The 20337-nt window shown below is 43.1% G+C and overlaps 1 protein-coding gene across 5 annotated transcripts in view; it reads left to right on the forward strand.

Moving 5' to 3' along the window:
• Positions 1 to 20337, forward strand: part of ARAP2 (ArfGAP with RhoGAP domain, ankyrin repeat and PH domain 2) — a 619943-nt gene that overhangs the window by 426096 nt on the left and 173510 nt on the right. For all 5 annotated transcript variants that reach the window (XM_029589653.1, XM_029589667.1, XM_029589686.1 and 2 more), the window contains exons 20-22: positions 132 to 295; positions 6278 to 6490; positions 15510 to 15615. In XM_029589653.1, the coding sequence (XP_029445513.1) occupies positions 132 to 295; positions 6278 to 6490; positions 15510 to 15615 (483 nt within the window). The remainder of the gene's footprint in view (positions 1 to 131; positions 296 to 6277; positions 6491 to 15509; positions 15616 to 20337) is intronic.

The following is a 20337-nucleotide window of genomic DNA, read 5'->3' on the forward strand; positions in this document are numbered from 1 at the left end:
CTCAAGCTCATACAAATGTTTTCTATTTGTATTTATTAGAAAGCACTTTGACCCTACATTTATAAAGCTGTGCATTTCGGTATCTATTTTTCATACCGTTTCAACTTGTTTTTATTTTTTTTTTTTTCCAGAACACTATACATTCACGGACATACAAAACTGGATTTCCTAGCCTGGTATACTGCAATTGAAAAGGCAGCATCTACAACTGGTAATACATTACAAGATCAACAACTCAGCAAAAATGATGTTCCTATTATAGTATGCAGCTGCATAGCATTTATTACACAATATGGTAAGTATAGTATTTTCCAGATTTTCCACACTGTACTAATTTGTTTTGCACCTTTTAAGGAATAAATCTCAGCATGATTTCAGTAGGCAGCAATACAAAACACCTATGTGACTTGCATGTTCTTGTCTAATTCATGGCATTAATTTTTTTTCATTTAGTGGAGTGCATGTATCGCATTATTATTTGTCAGTTTGTGTCTGGTAACACTACAGTATACCCAGTTTTAATATGTTCATATATATTGAAAACTTTATTTATTTTATCTCACTATTATGATGCATTTTCTGATATGGAGAGTAATCAAATATGGTTAAATAAAATATAGAACATTTTTTTTCCTTGAAATACTCTGGAGTTTTAGATAATTTGGCCAATAATCTAAATTTATAAATCCGAATAGTTGTCCTTTTCTAGACTAGTTGATTGGTGCTGAAGGCAAATGACCATTTTGAAAAAAATTAGACATCTGAATAGGCGACAGTATTGTAATACCTTTTAATTGAGAACATTTATTCTGTTTAATTACTTTTTTAAAATTATTATTGTTAAAAAGCTTCCTCTGTGATAATATTAGCATTCAACTTATGGGAAATGATATTTATTTATTTACATCTTTTTACTATACCGACGTTCAAGACGAAGATTCTTATCACACCGGTTTACATCGAACCAAAATTGGAAAAGTTACAAATAACAAGTATCTTCAATCAAATCAATTAAAATGTAAACATGGATGAGAGAATTAGTATAACAGAACATAACGTATAACAAGTGCTGATCAAAAAACAGTGTAGAAGAAAAACCTCGTGTGAGGAAAAAACTAGATTACAGACTATCTCTGAACATAGTACGGTTCTTGAATAGAGACAGGATAAAAAGGGGTACTGGGGGGAGGGAGAAGCCGGGGGGGGGGTCAGGAAGGGAGATTAAATTTGACGTAGTAACAGCAAGAATTGCACGTTAACTGCATCAGGAGTCCACGTTAGTGTTAGGAGTCCTTGTTAGTGTTAAGGAAAAGCTTGTCTGAATAATCAGGTCTTCAATTTCTTTCTAAAGGTGAGCGCGCATTGTTCCTGGTGAAACTCTGGGGGTAAAGCATTCCAGTGCATAGGTCTGGTGGTAGAGAAGGTGTGTTTTCTCAGTGAGGGATGGAGCTTAGCCTTGGCGGAGGGGGTGAGAAGGGACATTTTATAGACAGTTCTAATCTGTCTAGAGGCGGTGTGAATTTGGAATACTATGTTTAGCTGTAGGGAGGACTGTGGATAGTTTTGTGTATGATGGTGAGGGACTTATAGAGGATTCTGAAATAAATGGGAAGCCAATGTAGATTCTTGAGGATGGGTGTAATATGTTCTCTTTGGTTAGAATTGGTTAGTATCCTTGCGGCGGAGTTCTGGAGCATCTGTAAAGGTTTGGTGGAGGTTGCCGGGAGGCCAAGTTGTAAAGAGTTACAATAGTCTATTTTTGAGAAGAGAGTGGCTTGAAGAACTGTGCGGAAATCATGAAAGTGCAGGAGAGGCCTGAACTTTTTTAGTATGTGTAGCTTATGGACGCATTCTTTTGTTGTATTATTGATGAATTTTTTAAATTCCAGCCGGTTATCTAAAGTGGCTCCAAGATCTCTCATGTGTGATGTGGTGGCTGAGGAGAAGTTGTTGATGGAGGAGTTGATGCCGTTGGTCGAGATGAGGAGAAGTTCTGTTTTTGCAGTGTTGAGGACCAGGTTGAGGCTAGTTAAGAGGTGGTTGATTGAATTGAGGCAGCAGTTCCAAAAGTTAAAGGTTTTGGTGATGGATTCTGTTATGAAGATCACGATCTGTACATCATTGGCATAGATATAGTGAGTTAATTTTAAATTTTCAAGGAGCTGGCAGAGGGGGAGAAGATAAATGTTAAAGAGAGTGGGAGAGAGTGATGAACCTTGAGGTTCATCACTCTCTCCCACTCTCTTTAACAACAAAGACTCACACCCCATAAGCTCCATGTGTGGAGCTTATGGGGTGTGAGTCTTTGTTGTTTATTCTGACCCTAAAGTTTCTGTTGCTGAGGAATGATTTGAACCAGCTAAGGGCAGAGCCTGAGATGCCAATGTCAGCTAAGCAATTAATGAGAATGTAGTGATTTACCGTGTCAAAAGCTGCTGAGATGTCCAGTAAGGCTAGTAGGTAGGATTGTCCTTTGTCAAGACCCATGATGATGTTGTTGGTGAGGGAGATAAGGAGGGTTTATGTGTTTGAGGATTTACGGAATTCGAACTGAGCAGGGAACAGGATCTTGTGAGTGTTTAGATAGTCAGAGAGTTGGGTGTTGACCAGTTTCTCCATAAGTTTGGCAATGAAAGGAAGGTTGGCTGTGGGACGGAAGTTTGCGGGGTCAGCAGGATCCAGATTGGGTTTCTTTAGCAGTGGTTTGATGGTAGAGATGTGCAATCGTTTATCACGAATTAGGCAATTACAAAGAAATTGCCTAATTCGTCCTGGTTCGGGGACCCCGAAACCCGAAAAGGATTTTCCCCAAACTTCGGGGAAACTTCGTTTTTCCGGTTTGTGTGGGGAGAGGGGCACTTTTTTTTTTTTTTTTAATTAAAAACCACACCAAACATTAAATATAATAACACCCCCTCCCCAAGACTTACCAACATCCCTGGTGGTCCAGTGGGGTCCCCCCGGGTGCCATTTGACCCTCCGTGGTGTGCCCAGTGTGCTAGTGCCTGCTAGCCATGCTCAAAATGGTGCCGAATAGCCTCTGAACTACTATGTCACAGGGGCTACCGGCGCCATTGGTCAGCCCCTGTCACATGGTAGGAGAACCGACCAATGGCGCCGAAAGCCCCTGTGACATAGTATGGGCAAAGGCTATCGGCGCCATTTTGATTATTGGCAGCCGACGACAACATCGCTCCCAGACCCCCGCCGGACCCCCAGGGATTATTGGCAAGCCTTGGGGGGGTCAGGAGGCCCCCCCAAGCTGGCCAAAAAGCTTGCCAATAATCCCTGGGGGTCCAGCGGGGGTCCGGGAGCGATGTCGTCGTCGGCTGCCAATAATCAAAATGGCGCCGATAGCCTTTGCCCATACTATGTCACAGGGGCTTTCGGCGCCATTGGTCGGTTCTCCTACCATGTGACAGGGGCTGACCAATGGCGCCGGTAGCCCCTGTGACATAGTAGTTCAGAGGCTATTCGGCACCATTTTGAGCATGGCTAGCACTAGCACACTGGGCACACCACGGAGGGTCAAATGGCACCCGGGGGGGACTATGCTGGACCACCAGGGATGTTGGTAAGTCTTGGGGAGGGGGAGGGATCGGGATGGGGGGGGGGGGTGTATGTAATGTACTAAAATTAATTTAAATGCGTGGGGTGGGGTTTTTTTTTTAGCTTTGTTTTCCCGCGTTGTTTTTTGGCCCGGTTTCGGTTTTCCCCGTTTATTTTTTTTTTTTTTTTCAAAAAAACTAAACGGGGAAAACCGAACTTTACCATGAAGTATCCGAGTCAAAAAACGACCCGGTAGCAAAACACGAAGCACATCTCTATTTGATGGTGGCAATTTTCAATGGATCAGGTACAACTCTTTGGGCTAGGAAGCAATTGATGATTTCAGCTAGTGGTTTGGAAATGGTGTTTGGAATGGAAAGTAGGAGTTTTGTAGGAATGTAGTCTGAAGGGTGAGAGGAGGGCTTCATGTTTTTGAGTACAGATTCAATTTCAAGAGATGAAGTGAGTTCCAAGGAATCGAAGGTAGCTTTATGGCAGTCTGGGGAGGTATAGAGGGGGGGGGGGGGGGGGGGGGCAGCTGGGTGTTAGTGAGGATGAAAGAGTCTAAAAGCTTAGAGATTTTTTTCTCAAAGAATGATGCCAATTTGTTAACCTTGGATTGGGCTTTATCATCAGGAATGGTGGGAGGCGAAGGTTTGGTAAATGCTGATACATAAGAGAATAAAGCCTTAGCATCGTAGAAGAAGTTGTGGATTTTGCTGGGATAGAAGTCTTTCTTAGTGCTGAGTATGAAGTTCCTGTAGGAGTGCATGGTGGCTTTGTAGGCTGACATCGCGGTAGGGTCTTTGCGCCAACCTTAAACAAGAGTTAAGACTCTTTGCATCTTAACTCTTGTTTAAGGTTTTTCAACTCAAGAGAGAACCAGGGTTTTTTGTTTTTAAAAATGGGTTAATTTCTTTGGTGGTCAAGGGACAGATTTTACTAACAACAGAGTTTGTGATGTTGAGCCAAGAGGTTAAAGCCGAGTCTGTGTTAGAAAGGTCTAGTTTTTGTAAGTCTGTAGAGAGGTGGGAAATCAGGTCATCCAGAGAGCATGGTTTCCTGAATTGAATGGTTGTTTTGGGGATGGGGGGAGTTAGAACTTTATTGATCACTAGATCTGTCTTGATCATCAGATGGTGAGACCATGGGATAGGGGAACAAGTGGGGGGGGGGGGGGAGTTGAGTGCAATAGTAGAGTTTATGAAGATGAGGTCCAGGGTGTGGCCAGCTTTGTGTGAGGGGTTGTTGATGATTTGCTTAAATCCCATGGCTTTGAAGAAGGATAGAAGAGTTTCGCAGTTGGGAGTCAGAGGAATCGAAGCTACATGGATGTTGAAATCCCCCAAGATGATTGCTGGGGTATCAGAGTTGATGTGTTTGGCTACGAGTTCAATAAGAGGAGAAGGATCTGAGTCTAGGATCCCCGGGGGGGGGGAGTAGATTAGGCAAATTTGTAGATGGTTAGACTTGAAAAGGCCTATTTCTAGTTTAGAGGCTGTTTTCAAGGTGTGTGAGGTTAGTTTCAGCTCTTTTTTTGCTGCTAGAAGGATGCTGCCACCTCTTTTTTTTCCCTCTGGGTATAGAGAATATATCATAGAGCTGAAGAGATAGTTGATTGGTTAGTACGATGTCTGTGGGTTTCAGCCATGTTTCAGTAATGGCACAGATGTCTGGTTCCGAATCTAGAAGGTAGTCATTAAGGATGTGTGTTTTTTTCATGAGGGATTGTGCATTAAACAGCGTTAGAGAGATGAGAGAGAGACCAAGGAATTGTGTAAGAGGGGTGGTCATGATGGGTATCAAGGTTCTCTTTTGGTGAAGCTGAATAGGGGTGGCTGGCTTTCTCCTGTTTTTGTAGAGGTGGGAAATTATGGGGATGGAGTGAGTTAGCATCATAAGGTTTGTTTTGTGGCTGTAATGCAGCTAGTCGGCTGATCCGAGGGAGGCAGGGGGAAGGGAGGGAGAGAGTGGGAGGAAGGTTATTGCACTCGGTGGCTGCACGAAGGGGGTGCATAAAGGGGCAGGCCCCTTTGGCACGCGACGTAGGCGCGCGGTGCCAGAGGCGTGCTCCGGGTCCTTATATAGTCCTAACTGGTCTCACGTCGCCGCCTGGAGCACATTGGTGGGCGGGATCTGGGGCCGGGAAGGTCGGGTGCACTTCCTGGGGTTTTTTCTCCAGCTGGGAGGGATTCCTGCGGCACAGAAGACCCCACCGGGGGGCAGTGGAGCAACGACCGGGATCTTGCCTGCCGGGGGCGGTCAGGCTGGCGCCAGGAGGTTGTTGTAGGGCAGCCCGGGTAGGAGAGAGAGAGGCCTGCCTGTGGGGCTGGGCCGTTGGATCGAATGCCATTTTATTTATATCCGGAGGGACTGAGGGGGCTAAGCCGCATCAGCAGAGGCCTACCGTGGGAGGGATATAAGGGTCCTGGTCCCTCTGTTCGGCGGCGCGATCCGACGGGAAGGGGCTTCCGAGGCGTGCTCTGGATCCTTATATAGTCCTAACTGGTCCCACGTCATCTCCTGGAGCGGCGACATGGAGATATGGCATCTCTCCCGGACTGCTGTTGAAGATCTGGTAATCTGTCATTCCCCATTTGATTAGATGATACATTTATTTTACTTTACATATAGGGAAATGATATATTTGATTGTGAGCAGATTACACATATTTGAAAATGCAACAGTGAGATTGTATGATTAGACAAAATTCTTTTCATGATCTAAGGTTTGGGATGCAAATTCATCTACCTGAAGAGTGGTAATCCTTCCAGTGTGAGTGAGCTGCTGGAAAATTTCAAAAAGGATGCAAGAAATGTTAAACTGAGGGCTGGGAAACATCAGCTGGAAGATGTGACTGATGTGCTGAAATATTTTTTGGCAATGATAGATGATGCACTTCTCACAAAAGAACTTTATCCATATTGGACCTCAGCACTAGGTAAGAACACCATGTTCCTTGATCATATGGGTATGTTACTGATTTATTGTATGTTTTTGTGATGGACTGTTTGATACAAAAAGATAAATACATATAAAGAATAATGAAGTGAGCATAGATTGGCAGTTATCTTAGTTTCCAAAAGCTTCAAATATTATATGATAAAGTATTAGTGATTATGTCACTTTGCACATTACTAAAAGTGCCATATTTGAAAGGCTTGCAAAAGAAAGAAATGTACATGAGAAAGTTATTATTTTGGTGCAATCATTGATATAGAAAAAAATAAAATCTTGGAAACAGAGACTATACAGTAAAATGTTTATCAGTTGTATTTCTCCTTATGATAAACAATTTATCTGTATTGATGCTATTGACGGAAATTAGTATTTCTGTTTTTTGAAATTGTTTTATTTTCTCTGATTTCCCGGGCAGACATTATAAAAAACAGTCAATCTCTGTATATGCTCTCACAGATAACAGGCAGATTACATAAAATGGAGACAAGATGATTAGGGGCATAATTATATAGACCAACATAGAATGGAAGAATGTGAGGAATTTGCAAAGGAAAGAAAGGGATCCATTTCAATTATTAACCATTGCATTTCCAAGAGCAAAATAGTGTTTTACCCATGGAGATGGTTGGTTATAAAATTGCTGGCCTGATATGCAGATAAAGTTATGCACATAAGTCCTCTTTGTGCATAAATTTACCTGGACTATGTAGACATTCTCAGGGATGAGGTTGGAGTCAGATTTTCACTTATGCACATACAGGTCAATTTTAAAAGTGTTTCTCATGCAAAAATGCCCACATTTGCATGTATGTGAGCTGCATGCAAGCAATGCACATGAGAATTAAGGAGGTGGAAGAGGGGCAAGGGATGGGGCCAAGACTTATGTGCATAACTCCGAATTTTGAAAATGAAAACTGCAGCACATTTATGCTAGATATACACATAATTTTATTGCTGCTCCTGATGAGGAACAAATCTGTAGATCGCAAGTTTTAGGGCTTATAGGAAAGGATAAGGGATCCAGGTCAACTGGGCAAGATATGGGCGAAAAACCAGAGGGGTCTGAAAGACCTTGCTATTAACTGGACAAACTGATGGACTAATTGGGAAAACTGTGAATGGTGCTGCTCATAAGTATATATTAAAATTTGCTGACATATGCACTTAAAAGCCAGCATAGTCGTATTGAAGACATACGCTCACTAGCTATGCTCAAGTAACCTCTTAAAATTAGAAGCATATTTACGCAGAGTTGGTGCATTTTAATACATACGCGCATGAGCACATGATTAAAATTCTAGTGCACCCTTGCTCGCATGCCAATTAGGGTTTACCAGTTGGCTCCAGATTCTCAGGACAAGTTGATCCAGTCCTGGTTTTACTGCACTATATGCAAGTACTTATAGCTTTGGTTTTCTTATGGAAAGCGAAAGGGAATTCAGAATAAGTCCTAGCATGCGATGGGATAAAATCAAGACTGGATCAACCTGACCTGAAAGTCTGGAGCCAGTTGGCAACCCTAGCTCCGATACACATGTGTATGGGTGCATATGCGCTCATTTTTAAATCAACTTGCTACTTTGGGATTTTCAGAAGAATGCAGGAATAATTTCAAGACTAATTTATATATAATAAATAACAGATAGGGGTTTGTAGAGACAAAATTTTATTTTGGTTTGTTTATCTATTTTTATGATCACCTCCATTCATTTCATCCATTTCAAATGAAAAAAAAAAGTTCTTATACTCATTCCATTTTTTTTTTTTTGTTTTCCATTAATATAAATACAGTCTATTTTGAGCTTCAAAATTGGGGTTTCCTAATCAATTCTAATGAAACTTGTGAGTAGATAACATCAAAAGGGGGGAGAGAACTCCAAGGCACTAAAAACTATGGCAAAGTGGCACCAAAATTGGCATGAATATTCTAAAGGGGAAAAAGCCAGCAGTGGCAAGAGTTCTCCAAAGCACCATCAAAGGAGCAGAGCAACATCAAGAGTGTCAAGAACACCCCAAAACCTCAAAAGATGGCATGATAAAGGCAAAGTGGCACCAAGAATAGAATAAATATCTCAAGGCACCATGAAGTTGGAATAAAACAGCAAACGTGGTAGGGAAAAAAACCCCAGACACTGATAGAGAGACAAGGTATCACAGAGTGGCATGAAGATGTCAAGTCACCATGACAAGTGAAGAACAACCACCGATAGTGGCTAGAACACCCCAAAGTATAGAGTTTGAGGTATAGCAAAAAAAGTAAATTGTCAGGAAGATCCTCAAGATGTACATGCAGAATGTAAAAAATAAATAAAGTCGGGGAATAGCAGTAAGGCTGAGCACCAGAAAAACCCCAAGATGAAGCATGAGGGGAACAGCAGCAATGCAGTATGGCAGCAAGACCCCCAACTTGTAGAGAATGGGGTATGGCAACAAGGCTGAATGGAAGAACCCCCCCCCCCCCCAAGATGTAGAGTCTGGGGTATGGCAGCCAGGCTGAACAGCAGTAAGACCCCAAAATGTTATATCAGGGGCATCACAGAAGATCCTTGAGTTGGTACATCAGAATCATGGCAACTAGGCTGTATGTCAGTAGGATTCCCAAGGTGTACCAGCATGGTCAGACTATGGACTTGTGTGCCCATTTCTCCAGAAGATGTATGTCCATGTCCTTGATGTTAGATAGTGTGTCATAGAAATTTCTTTTGAGGTCTCCTTTGCTGGGATGGATCAAGGGTCTCTCTTGCTAGCTGCTTTAGCTATAACCAGTGCCTGGAGAGATGTTGTGTGGGGCAAGGTGACTTTGGTGTATTGACATGAAGGAGGAAGTGGGACAGGGTGCTACTCATGCTCTTACTACTCACTGAGGTGGCACTCTTTTGTGTGCTACTTTCCCATTCTGCCTCTGCCGCTGCCTCTGCCAAATAGGTTCAGTTATATATAGAAAATGAGTACAAATTAAATTAGCTTTTTATTATAATTAATTTACCAATTTATGATTTTGAATGTGAATATTTTATTTGAGTATATTTGTAAAGTGTTGCGCCGGGAGTTGGACCTTGGCCTGGTGCAGGATTGGTAGGCTCCCTGGTCAGACCCAGAGGCTAGCTGGAGCTTTACCAATAGCAACCCAGCATTCCCTCAGATTGAGCCCTTGGTTACGCAGGCCGCCTGGTCTTAGGTGGGCCTCGCAGGATCTCTGAGAGATGGAGTTCAGGGGTGTGCTCACCACAAACAAGGGTAAGAACATAAGAACATGCCATACTGGGTCAGACCAAGGGTCCATCAAGCCCAGCATCCTGTTTCCAACAGTGGCCAATCCAGGCCATAAGAACCTGGCAAGTACCCAAAAACTAAGTCTATTCCATGTTACTGTTGCTAGTAATAGCAGTGGCTATTTTCTATGTCAACTTAATTAATAGCAGGTAATGGACTTCTCCTCCAAGAACTTATTTAATCCTTTTTTAAACACAGCTATACTAACTAGGGGAGTGCATTCGTTTTGAACGCATATGTAAAACGCAACTTATATTTTTAAAAGAGAAAAAAAAGGTTTGAGGAGAAAACACATCGCGAGTTCCAACGTATTCAACATAGCTATGTTGAATACGTTGAACCTAAATAAACACTTAAACCCCCCACCCTCCTGACCCCCCCAAGACTTACCAAAACTCCCTGGTGGTCCAGCGGGGAGTCAGGAAGTCATCCCTGCATTCCTTTGCGAGGAGCATGTGACGTCGGCGTCACGTCGAGTGACGCCGACGTCACGTGCTCCTCCGCGCCTCCGCTCCCGGACCCCCGTTGGACCCAACCGGAACTTTTGGCCAGCTTGGGGGGGTCAGGAGGCCCCCCCAAGCTGGCCAAAAGTTCCGGTTGGGTCCAATGGGGATCCCGGAGCGACCTCCTGCCACATGACCTACCTGTCACGTGGTAGGAGCACAAGATGGCGCCGGTGACCATGTGACAGGGGCTGACCAATGGCACCGCAGCCCCTGTGACACAGGCTATTGGCGCCATGAGGAAATCGCAGACGAGTGCAGGGATGGCTTCCTAACTCCCCGCTGGACCACCAGGGAGTTTTGGTAAGTCTTGGGGGGGGGATTAAGGAGGGTGAGGGGTTTAAATTTTTATTTAGGGAACCGGTGAACATATGGACAGACCCTCAACTTATGGAATTCTCCATATGTCCATATTGAACGAAATTGACACCCCACGAAAACTTATCAACGAGTCAACGAAAACTTTTTGCCTGCACATCCCTAATACTAACTGAACTAACCACATCCTCTGCCAACAAATTCCAGTTTAATTGTGCGTTGAGTAAAATAAAACTTTCTCCGATTAGTTTTAAATGTGCCACATGCTAACTTCATGGAGTAAATAACCGATTCACATCTACCCGTTCTAGACCTCTCATGATTTTAAACACCTCTATCATATCCCCCCTCAGCCGTCTCTTCTCCAGGCTGAAAAGTCCTAACCTCTTTAGTCTTTCCTTATAGGGGAGCTGTTCCATTCCCCTTATCATTTTGGTAGCCCTTCTCTGTACGTTCTCCATCGCAATCTTTTTTGAGATGTGGCGACCAGAATTGTACACAGTATTCAAGGTGTGGTCTCACCATGGAGCGATACAGAGGCATTGTGACATTTTCCATTTTATTCACCATTCCTTTTCCCAAAATTCTGTTTGCTTTTTTGACTGCCGCAGCACACTGAACCTATGATTTCAATGTGTTATCCACTATGACGCCTAGATCTCTTTCTTGGGTTGTAGCACCTAATATGGAACCTAACATTGTGTAACTATAACATGGGTTATTTTTCCCTATATGCATCACCTTCCACTTATCCACATTAAATTTCATCTGCCATTTTGATGCCTAATTTTCCAGTCTTACAAGGTCTTCCTGCAATTTATCACAATCCGCTTGTGATTTAACTACTCTGAACAATTTTGTATCATCTGCAAATTTGATTATCTCACTCGTCGTATTTCTTTCCAGATCATTTATAAATATATTGAAAAGTAAGGGTCCCAATACAGATCCCTGAGGCACTCCACTGCCCACTTCCTTCCACTGAGAAAATTGTCCATTTAATCCTACTCTCTGTTTCCTGTCTTTTAGCCAGTTTGCAATCCACGAAAGGACATCACCACCTATCCCATGACTTTTTACTTTTCCTAGAAGCCTCTCATGAGGAACTTTGTCAAACGCCTTCTGAAAATCCAAGTATACCACATCTACCGGTTCACCTTTATCCACATGTTTATTAACTCCTTCAAAAAAGTGAAGCAGTCGATGTTCAGAGAAGGCCAGAAGAAAGTCTCTGAATGTAGAGTGAGGATGAAAGCCAGAGTCAAGGATAGCGTAGTCAGCCAAAGGAGGGGTCAATACCAGTGGTCAGTCCATGGATAGTCAATCAGGCAAAGGTCAAGTTCCAGGCGGTGGTCAGACATGATCACTGGTCAGGCAGATGTCAGTTCCAGGCGGCGTGCAAATGTGGTCAGTTGACAGGCAGAGGTCAATTCCAGGTGGTGGTCAAACATGGTCAAGTAACAGGCAGAGGTCAGTACCGAGAAAACAGTCCGAATGGGGAGACAAAGGAACAGGAGAATGCTGGAACAGGAGGACACTGGAACAGGAGACTGGAACAAGACACTGGAATGCAGGAAGGCAAACTTGCTATCACAAAGTGATCGACCCGATCGCCAAGGCGAGGTCCTGGGAGACAGGGCCTCGCTTATATACTAGGCAGGGATGATGTCATCACTGAGTGACCCGGCTGGGTTTCCCGCGCTTGGCCCTTTAAATTGAAGGAGGTCGGCTGCACACGTGCCTAGGGACGGGACCGAGGAGACGCTGGACGTGGAACCCCGGCGGGAGTTCCGCTGTGATGCCTGTGATGTCGGCGGAGTCAGAGCGGGCCGAGGATAGTGACAAGGATGGCCGGGACTGGCAGAGGAAGTGAGACCTGAGCTCATTAAGCGGTCAAGAGAGGTAAGCAGGCCTGGCCGCAGAGCGTACATGGCTGGGAAGTGTAACATAAAGCACATCAGTGACAGAAACAACATTCCAAATGGTATAGTACATGTATATATTAAATTTCATCTGGTGTAAAGTCTAAAAGTACTTTTTATCTATATTAGGGATGTGAATCGTTTTTTGACGATTTAAAATATCGTCCGATATATTTTAAATCGTCAAAAATCATTAGGGCCACGATACAATACCAATTCCCCCGATTTATCGTCAAAAAATCGTAAATCGGGGGAAGGGGGAGGGCAGGAAAACCGGCACACTAAAACCCCCTAAAACCCAACCCTGACCCTTTAAATTAAATCCCCCACCATCCCGAACCCCCCCCAAATGCCTTAAATTACCTGGGGGTCCGTAGCCTTAAATTACCTCCGTAGCGGCGGTCCGTAGCTAAATCGGGGGAAGGGGGAGAGCAGGAAGAGCGGCACACTAAATCGTGTAGTCTTCAGCCGGTGCCATTTTGCAAAATGGCCGCCGCAAAATGGCGGCGGCCATAGACCAAAACGATTTGACGCAGGAGGTCGTTCCGGACCCCCGCTGGACTTTTGGCAAGTCTTGTGGGGGTCAGGAGGCCCCCCCAAGCTGGCCAAAAGTTCCTGGGGGTCCAGCGGGGATCCGGGAGCGATTTCCTGCCGCAAATCGTTTTCCGTACGGAAAATGGCACCGGCAGGAGATCGACTGCAGGAGGTCGTTCAGCGAGGGTTCCGGGGGTGGGTTTAGCGGGTTTTAGTGTGCCGGCTCATGATTTTAACGTTTTTCACGATACTTTACACACCCAAACGGCAACAATACGATTCCCTTCCCCTCCCAGCCGAAATCGATCGTTAAGACGATTGAGGACACGATTCACATCTCTAATCTATATACTTTACACTAATATTCAAAGCGAAAGTATGCACCTATTTTTACTTTGAAAATTATCCTGGCAAAACTATGCACACATAATCTCAATTTCTATTTAGTATGAGGCGAATTTTAAAACAGTTGCTCGCGCAAAAAGGCCCACATACGCGAGAAAATAGGCCGATCACTCACAACTCAGATTTTTAAAATGGCAAATTATGTAGCTATATGTGCGAGCATGAACAGCAGAATGCCCTAAAACATGGGTGTGTTAGCGATGTTCCGGGGCGAGGCCAACATTTACGTACATAAATAGCTATTTTGAAACCTGCTAAAATGATGTGCATAAGTCTTTAACTTGTGTATATTTACTGCTGCTCAATATCAGGTGTAAGTGATCATAAACATCTTAAAAGTGAAAAAATGGCTGGGTGAGGTGTTTTGGTGACATGAGGGGACTTCAGGTTGAAGAGCTGCAGATAGACTGGGCAAACTGGTGAACCAAAAGATAAAACTGCTAATTTCATTCCCATGCGCATATTATAAAATTTGAGGAAGTACCCATGTAAAAGCCGTTTCCTAAGAACCCTATGCAAGTTAAATCATATTGTGTAAATGATTAAAATTAGGAATACAAATACGCAAGTAGAGCTGAATTGTGCTAATTATCCAGATAAATTTTGACTTCTCCGGGTAATTGATGGCCTTGCTTCCACTTAATTGGATAAGTTTGAAAAACTTCTACTTATCTGGCTAAGCCCTACATTCATCATCCTGCTATACTTACAGCGGAATGATGAGCCGTGAAGAAAAAAGGGGTGGGTGCAACAGTGCTCACCCGCCCACAGCAGTACCAGCAAAAAATGTTTCCTAACCCGGCCAAACCCCTCCCCTTTCTCTCATTTAAATGTTAATGCTGCGATGTAGTCGCTATTGCGTGCATTAGGGCCACATCGTGTTTTAAAGAAAGACTCCCTCTCTAAGATCAATGAATATGTTGTTGGGTAGACTTGCATATAAATATGTATAAAATACATTTGCATACGTGTGCATGTCCACATATCTGTGTATGTGGGCATGCACGCACTTGTTTTAAAATTACCCTTTATGACGGTAACTTTCAAAGCGGCATGCATGTTCATCAGCCCACGCCCAGGGATACGCATGTTATAAAATAGTCTGGCCACGTGCACAAGTGCGCCTAATTTTAAGTGGATGATTGCCCTTGTGTATAAAAGCAACTTCTACTGCATAAGTAGGGAAATTTTAAAAAAGACGTGCAATGACGCAATTGCCTGTTTTACCAGTTCCTCGCAAGTTCTCCTAGTTAACAGACAGGTCCTTCAGTCCCTCCCCCCCCCCCCCCCCACTGGTTTGATAGCCTGTACAATCCCCATTACCCCAGACCCTTTACACCCCTCAGATATGGTTCTTTTTTTTTTTTTTTTTTAAACTTACACACCATCCATAGCAGAAGTTAAGTTATGCAATGGGGGATCTTGGCACGCATCAGATCTTGTAAATATGTATGTGAAAATTTCTGGTTCAAGTATCGAAGCACCTATGTATCGCTCAGACCATGCCCACACAATGCCCCTTTTTGAGAAGTTCAGAGAGGTGCATGCAGCAACATGTATGCACGTATCCAAACAGCTTCTCAAATCCGCTCGGCACTCGCAAGCCCTAAGTATTCGTGCAACCCCTAAAAAATGCATGCATTGGGCTTTTAAAATTTACCTTTTAGCGCACAAGTCCCATCCCTGCCCATACTCCAACCCCTAGAATGCCTCTCCTCTACGCATGTAAAGAGCATGCACAGACAGTCTGTATGTATGTAATTTTATGCACATATCAGTTATAGAATTTTCTAAAGGAGCATTTCTGCAGTTAAAGTGCTACTTTACCCACCGAAGTCCCTTTTACCCTCTCTGTGTGTTATTAAAACTCTATTTAACATCAAGGACAGTGAATTCAAAGCATATAGCCTATACAATGTCTGTCATAAGCAGCATACAGGTATAATATTGTGCTCCACATGGACAATTATAGTAGTTGGGAAAATCAGTGGTGGTATTGTTTATGTATTTGGATTGTTAATGGCCAGTGTTTTCTTCATTACAGATATTCAGGACAAGACAGAGCGAGTGGAAAAATATGGAACTTTTATCCAAACGCTTCCCTCAATCAATAAAGCAACATTGGCAGCTTTAATTGAACACCTTTACAGGTCAGTAGGCTTCAGGGCATTCTATAGATTTGCAGTATAGTTGGGTAAACGCAATAAACATTTCTTACCTCAGTCGTTTATTTTATGTGCTGTTGATAATGATTGCATTTGTATAGGTTTGAGACAGGGTAAAAAGTTAAGTGGATGGATATGAACAACCAGGCTGAAAGAGATAGGATTTTCTTGCTAGGATATTTAGAGGAATGTAGTCCTTGGATTGCAGCCTAAAGGTTACAGGTTCAAATCTTGACATCCTCCGTTAGAAAAATAAGCTTTGTTACTGGAGCATGCACAGCATATATGACACCATCATTACACCATTTAAAGCAATGAACTGCTGGTAATGGTGAATGATCAAGTATTGAAAGTAAGATGGACTTCTTGAAATATTTGGCAAAAAAGAATGGATGTTTTATTGATTTTAAATTGAATCAGCTCAAATCCTAAACTGGCAAAACTTTCTGTAGTTTTGGAGAAAGCATTAGATATTTCATAATTCCTTATAGAAGAACAATTAGAAACATAGGCTTTGTTGAACTATATTCTTTCTAAGAGGTCATAGGTAAACTTTATGTTTTGAAGAAATTCCATTGGTCATTTTGTTTTTGGCTTTTTTAGCATGTAAAGTCATTCTTTGTAGCTGATGTGTCTGAATAAAATCTTTGGACGGGCACTTAGTGATCAATTCTCTAGAGATCTCTAACAACATGGTTTCTAACCTGTATGATAAATATCTATCAACTGATTAACAATTTAATGTGGAGTACTAAAACCTAGTGTGTATGCATATAGGAGTAGATTTAAAAAGAGACGTGTGGGCGTCCATGTGCGCGTGATGCACCAGTTTTATAACCTGCACGTGCCGACGTGCGTACGTGTTATAAATCCAATGCCCGCATGCACATGCACGCCCAAATTTGTATCGGTACACACATGTATGCGTGGGTGACCCATTCGTGTGCACGGAGGGGACTTTTTAAAAATATGCACGGCGACGCAATCTGACTTTTTCCCAGTTCTTTCTCAGTCTGGTATAATTAAGGAGTGGACTAGGAGGGAACTTTCCTATCCCCCTATCTACCCATCCTATCTTTTCCCCTCTCCTCTCCTCTCCTCTCCTCCCCGACCCCTATCCCCTACCTACCTACCCTAATATTTTTTGTTTTATAACTTACCTGCTCCTTCGGAATAGAAGTAAATTATGTGCGTTGGCCGGCCCCCGCCCTACCCCTCCCCTCCCCACTCAGACCACACCCCCAGCCAGCCCCTTTGAGAAATTCTGGCACATCTGCACTTACCGGGGATAAGTGCATGTCCAGTAGAGATGTGAATCGGAACCGGAATTGGTTCCGGTTTTGGATTCATGGACTATCGGGAAATTATTTTTCCCGCAGTCCAATTGTTGGGGTTTTTTTTATCAGCTGCACCGAGCCGATAACCCAAAAACACAGCCCGACCCTTTAAAATTAGTTCTTTAGTATCCCCCCCCCTCTGGACCCCTCCAACCCCCCCAAATTATTTTAAGTACCTGGTGGTCCAGTGGGGGTCCCAGGAGCATTCTCCCGCTCTCGGGCCATCGGCTGCCAGTAAACAAAATGGCACCGATGGCCCTTTGCCCTTAGCATGTGACAGGGTATCCGTGCAATTGGCCAGTCCCTGTTACATGGTAGGAGCAATGGACGGCCGGCGCCATTTTTAAGGGCACATGCTTAGGGCAAAGGGCCATCGGTGCCATTTTGTTTACTGGCAGCCGATGGCCCGAGAGCGGGAGAATGCTCCCGGGAACCCCACTGGACCACTAGGTACTTAAAAAATTTTGGGGGGGTTAGAGGGGTCCGGAGGGTGGGGGGATACTAAAGAACTAATTTTAAAGGGCCGGGCTGTGTTTTTGTAAGTGCCCTTTCTTCCCCCTCCCCCCATAACGATAAGAGAACCCACAAAATTAATTGTGGGGTGGGGTTTCCTATCGCTATTGGGCCCCCCCCCCCCCCCCCCGATATCTGACGAGATTGAAAATATCATCTGATATTTTCAATCATCAGATAAACGATTCACATCCCTTGGACAGGCCATTTTTAAAATACACTTGGCGCACACATGGCCTGGCCAAGCGCGTATCCCCCGGTTTTATCATGTGCAGTGCTTTGGAAATTTGGGCGATACTAAATACTCAAATACAGTGATAATGAGTTAATTACTCTAGTATCACCTTATTCTCTGACAACTACTAAATGTAATGAGGTCCAGTGAATTTAGTGCTTGTACTATGGTTGGTGTTAAATGTTAACATGCCAACAGGGCTAACACTTTCATTTTACACAGGGGAAGAGGCCATGCCCAACAACCAACTCAGAGCTCCAGGCATTCCTCTCACCCCTTTGACAACTAAATGTATGGCCCCCAACTGATCCAAATGTTTTCACCAGCAGGAGGGAATCCATCCATCTCCTACCTGCTCCATTTTATTTTCTGAAGTAGTGCTAGCAATAGGTAAATGGATTATTTCATGTCCATTAAGACTTTAGGATTACTTGAGGGGGAGTAAGTTTAGATTACAGAGGGATAGGACATGGGCCTGGAGGTCTAATATGATGTTTGGGGAGAGGGGACCCACAGGTGAATTTTTGTTGTTGGAGTGGAGGAAGGGATATTTGGGGGTTCAGAACTCAGTGTTGAATGTCAGAGATGGGAGGGAGTGACTGGAGACCCAAAAGCCATTGTTTGATGTTCAGGGGTGAGTGGAGAGGGGTTCCTCCATTCTACCCAGTCCTCACACTTTTAGCTAGTTAGTGCTGAGGACTTAAAGATGGATAACACACACCCATTAACTTCCCTATGAGCACTTTAGTTCAGCCCTTTTAACATGTGCACCCTCTGAATCTCATCAGCTTCACAAATTGGACAGTAATGATGATTTTAATATCAATGCTAAACATTTTGTAGTGGGCCCTTGAGTCATTTCAGCCTCTATGAGCTAGATTAAATGGCTGTGTGAAATTTCTGCAGCACTATTTTGGCATCATTAGAAGGTGAAACATTTTGTGAACAAGTTTTTGTCAAATAGGAAATTTATGCTTTGGACAAAAACATATAGGAGCATAATTTGGATCATTTTTTCCTGGTTTTCTCTTTGCACAATAATAAAAATTACATGAACATTTTTTTAGAGAAACAAAACTTAAGCACTTCTGCAATTCGTGATCTCCCACCTAAGAGCAATATGTATTTCATGTTGTATTTCCTACATAAATATATCCAAAACAATCACAGATGAACTCCATCATGCCTATATAAATCAGGTCAACCATGGATGGTAATAAATTGTTGATTACACATCCACTATTATTAGCAGCAAAATTACAAATATCCCTATTCATTTTCTTTCGATATTTTTAAAGCCTTATCATATTTAACCCCTTCTGAACCCTCCTCAGAATAATATCCAATAACTGTCATGTAATAATGTATTATTGATATCAACATTACTGGTTTAGACTTCCTGGGCATATTTAAACCTAAGAACAGATCTTCACCAAAAACAAAGATACTGTAGATAAGAATTTCTATCTTTTGGGGGGGATCAGGCTGCATTTCTTTTCGAACTCTGGCTGTTTTGTTCTGATGGTGCCTAATAGATTAGGTTTTCACCAGGGCCAAGCAAGTTTTTGTACAATATGGCTACTTAATTGTTTGTGCTGTTCTTGTCCAGCTTGTTTGCCCAAATAGATATTGATACAGTGTTGCCCCCATCATAGCACCACCAAATAATGATGCCATATTTTGTGGGTTTCCTTTCAAAACTGGCTGTGGTATGCAAGTTGTGATTGTATGTGGATGCTCAGAGATTTATGCTAGTGTTTTATGCAGGAGACATCCTCTTTCTGTATATTTTTCTTTCTATCCTGCTTCTCCTTCCTTGCAAGTAATAGCACCAAGTAGAGGAATGAATGCACAGCTTTTTTGTTTTATTCAAGAGGTCAAACAGATGGTGACTTGATTTCCTGTAATCAGGAGATCATGATGAAGCTATTGTTGAGTTTACTCAAAGTGATAATGAAAATGTCTGAAAGCAAAGGTGACACAGGGGTTCAGTTGAGATTAGTAGGAAATTAGAGGCAGAAAAGCAAGGGTTTTTATTTCATCGTGTAAAACGTGCTTTGTTTCTAAGCACAGCATAACAAAATTTAGGTTATGGTGAATTTTGAATACACCCTGACCCCATAATTTATCCCTGGAACCAGAAGCAAAAGACTGATTGGAATACTGGGTGTTATGAAAAATAACTCATTGTGGGAAAACCCATTCAGGTGAAGTTACAGCTGAACGCCCTTCAGGGTTCCATTTGGATTCCACCAAATTTACAACCTCAAAGGTAACATAGTAACATAGTAAAAGAGCCTTTTTACACCGCAGGCCCCAAACAGTGGAACCTGCTCCCACCGGACCTTAGGCTGGAACAATGCCCAATTACATTCAAGAAGAGACTTAAGACGCTACTATTCAGACAAGCCTTCCCATAACACTCGTCCTTGCCTCATCCTCCACGGACCTTCTCTTCCTAAGTTCAGATGCCTAAGCACTTTTTCTTCCGCTGCCTAAGCTATTTAATATATGTATATTAGTTTCATGAAATCTATGGTAACCCTCTACCCTCCCCCCCCCCCACCTTCCAACCCCCCTTCCAACCCCCCCTTACAATCCCTCATTCCTACCCCCTCCCTC

The sequence above is a fragment of the Rhinatrema bivittatum genome, chromosome 1, assembly GCF_901001135.1.
Source record: "Rhinatrema bivittatum chromosome 1, aRhiBiv1.1, whole genome shotgun sequence".
Taxonomy (NCBI): Eukaryota; Metazoa; Chordata; class Amphibia; order Gymnophiona; family Rhinatrematidae; genus Rhinatrema; species Rhinatrema bivittatum.